At 46.2% G+C, this 3297-nt stretch overlaps 2 protein-coding genes across 2 annotated transcripts in view; one reads left to right on the top strand and one right to left on the bottom strand.

Annotated features, from left to right (window-relative positions):
- Positions 1–8: 8 nt before the first annotated feature.
- On the top strand, positions 9–545 carry LOC104490192 (taste receptor type 2 member 125-like; the record flags this gene model as incomplete). The annotated part of the gene is made up of 1 exon (XM_010132447.1): positions 9–545. A coding segment is annotated over one exon (537 nt), but the record flags the coding sequence as incomplete, so codon positions are not given.
- Positions 546–2316: 1771 nt separating this feature from the next.
- The window catches only part of ANKRD66 (ankyrin repeat domain 66), a 10725-nt gene continuing 9744 nt past the window's right edge, over positions 2317–3297 (bottom strand). Inside the window, exon 3 of the mRNA XM_010132445.1 lies at positions 2317–2509. Within this exon, the coding sequence (XP_010130747.1) occupies positions 2317–2509 (193 nt within the window). The remainder of the gene's footprint in view (positions 2510–3297) is intronic.

Raw genomic sequence — 3297 nt, 5'->3', positions numbered from 1 at the left:
ACAGGATCGTTCCGTGGCTGCTGTTGGCTTCAGTGCTTTTAGACCTCCTCATGGGCATGTTTGGTTACGGCATCACAGATAGAATTTTCTGGAAAAGCATCAACTCTACCAAGCCCAGAAACTGGTGGAATGTTCCTGTTACAATGGATGAACATCTTTTCCCTTTGCTTTTTACCAGCGGCTTCATACTTAGCACGGCATTCACGGCAGTAGCCTTTTTTGCCCTTCTCCTCCTCTTCTCTCTCTGGAGACACAAGCGCAACATGCAGGCAACCTCAGGGAAGGACCTCAGCATGGAAGCCCATATCAAAGCCATGAAATCTATTCTCTTCTTCTTCTTCGTTTACAGCATTAACTTCACCTGTCTCATCTTGTCACTGGTTTATGCCACAAAGGCGGATGTTACTGGGGAGTTTCTCATTTTGGTACTTCAGTATGCTCTCCCGGGTGTTCACTCCCTAAGTCTGATTTTCAGCAATCCCCAAATGGAAAAGGCACTGCTAAGGACTCTGGCCTGTGTGAAGGGCAAGGTTTGCAGGAGGTAGGAACTGGAAGAAAAGCTGGAGACCATTACAAATGTTGGTATTTCATTATAGGCACCAATTCAATCTCAAATGCATGACTCCCACCAGCATAGCTGACACAGATGTTCGAGCTTCACCACCTACATTAAGAAAACCTCATTAAAATGCTTTGAACTAAATTGGTATGAGTTAAATAAATTGTTACTATCTTTTGATTTCAGTATTTTGGTTATTCCTTGAGTCCAATGCTCGTCAATAACAAAGGCTTTCAGACCTGGTACATGGGCCGGCTGCAAAAGGGGAATGACAATACCACAGACCTCCTCAAAATGCTTTGGCATTTGCTGACTGAAACTGCCTCATTACACAACAGCTTTCTGTCTTCTTGGTGTACATTTACCTCTGCTGTGGTTCCTGACTTCGTAATATTATGAGGTCTCTCACTGTCTTGCATCGGTTCATAACTTTGGTTAATCACCACCATTCACTGGGGGGGTTACTGACCTACAAACAGCAGTGCAGAAGTGGCCTCGGGGTGGATAGGTGGGCTGGAGAGCCCAGTTCCCACACCACCCTTACGGGTCCTTGGTAAAACGCCAAGGAAGCTGGGTTTTGTGCAAGGTATAGTGAGGAATAAAGTCATGCTTTCCCCTGAGACATCTACATGAGGTAGGGAGCTATAGCACAGAATTTTCTGGAGACCTGCAGGGTCACCCCAGGTTCTTGAGAACATCTCTAGTGGCATTAAACTCCTCTGTGCAGATGGCCAGACTGGTCTTCGGAAATCTAGAAGTCGGAGATGGATCGGAGAATTGCTGGTTGTGATTGTGATGCCTGCAACTTGTGGCTGGGTGTAAAGGACTCCTGTAACCAAAGCACTGCAGACATCTTCGAGTACTGGCAGGGAAGCAGAGGGGAAGGGAGGCAGACACATAAGGGGAGGTGAAGGAGACACATAAAAGATGTCAGAAGTCAATACAAATAGTTGGCAAGTGCTGGCATGGTATGGAAAAATGCTTTGGGGCAAACTGAAATTTTTTATGATCTGAGAAGAGAAATATCTTTTTCCATGCAAAGTGTTGATGAGCAGAGGGATAGCTCAGGATCAATTCCACAGCATTCCTACGAGCACTGACATAAAAACAGATGGGGGACCTGATAAAAATAAGGCAGTGCTCTAACAGTTTCGGCAGCCACAGATGTCTGAAAGCAGTAATGAGGGAGCATGTTTTACCTTCTGCCTGGCCATGGATGGTAGATAGAGGCTGTTAGACCCATGTGTCCAGTAAAAGGTCAACATCAACATCTACCCTTCCACCAGAAGCAGCAACTACACCCCGCTCTCAAAGAAAAGAGAGGCAAAACCAGAGGTTACAAGACCTGTAGAGCCTCCTGGTTGACTCAGGATCATAAGCATCAAGCAAAAGCCACAGACATGACCAAAGTAAGGAGAACCACAGTCTCAGATGCTTTCACAAATCAATTAGGAGGAAAACAAGTCCCTCTCAGACAATATGGGTAATTGTTGTCATTTCTCTATATCTACACATTTCAGTGTCTTAGAGTATAAACATCTTCATCAGTCTTCTGATATTTGAGACCTGATACATGCAGACACAGACAGAAGCACTTCTACCTGTTCCCTATTAATGACAGTAATTACAATACGTCACAAAGATGCATTCTTGTGGCCATCTGCTTCTCCTGTGCTTCCATATTTCTCCCTGCAGATGCACCTGAGCTCTGCCAGTGTCTTTGCTTTGCAATGTGAGTTGTCAGTGACACCAAACAGTCAGGGCACGCTACTGCTTCCCACCCTTTTTTTCTTTTTCTTTGGAGCAGAAGATGTGTAATTCTCCCCCCATGAACAGGTTGGGTTTCTCTCAAGCTCTTCTTTCTTGAGTTCCCAGTCTTCATCTCTCTGGTCTAAGGGGACTCCTTTCAGTGCAGCTGTCCTGCGATAGTTTCTGCTCTCCACCTCTGCTCTGTGGAAGAAAGCAAGAGGCATCTTCAGATACCAAGCACAGCACAGTCACACCACCATTCATGAGCGGCCCATCTTCAGGGTCAGGAGACCATTCCTATGACCATTCCTATGGTCAAAACCCTGTTGCCAGCAATACATGAGAAAACACTCAAATCCAAATCCAACAAGATTCACCACCGCAAGTGACCAGGTACTCACTGACAGTTGGGCTGAAGTGGGAAATCTTCAGCAGGGATCTACAGTGACATCAGACTTAATAAAAGAATTATAGAATCATCTGGTTGGAAGAGACCTTAAAGATCATCAAGTCCAACCATTCTCCCTGCACTGCCAGGGTCCCTAAACCATGTCCCAAATCCACACAGCTTTTAAACACCTCCAGGGATGGGGACTCCACCACCTCCCTGGGCAGCCTGTTCCAATGCTTAATAATCCTCTGTGTGTAAAGAAATTTTTCCTGATATCCAACCTAAATGTCACCTGGCGTAACTTGAGGCCATTTCCTCTTGTCCTGTCGTTCTTAATATGGGAGAAGAGACCCACAACTTCCTTTCAGGTAGTAGTAGAGAGCGATAAGGTCCCCCCAGGCCTCCTCTTCTCCAGACTAAACAGTCCCAGCCCCCTCAGCCGTTCCTCATAGGACAAGTTCTCCAAACCCTTCACCAGCTTTGTTGCCCTTCTCTGAACCCACTTCAGCACCTCAACATCCTTCTTGGAGTGAGGGGCCCAAAACTGGACACAGTACTCAAGGTGTGGTCTCACCAGTGCCAAGTACAGGGGGACAAT

Source organism: Buceros rhinoceros, unplaced genomic scaffold, assembly GCF_000710305.1.
Source record: "Buceros rhinoceros silvestris isolate BGI_N320 unplaced genomic scaffold, ASM71030v1 scaffold13313, whole genome shotgun sequence".
NCBI classification, from domain to species: Eukaryota; Metazoa; Chordata; class Aves; order Bucerotiformes; family Bucerotidae; genus Buceros; species Buceros rhinoceros.
This window is presented reverse-complemented; position numbering and strand designations above follow the sequence as displayed.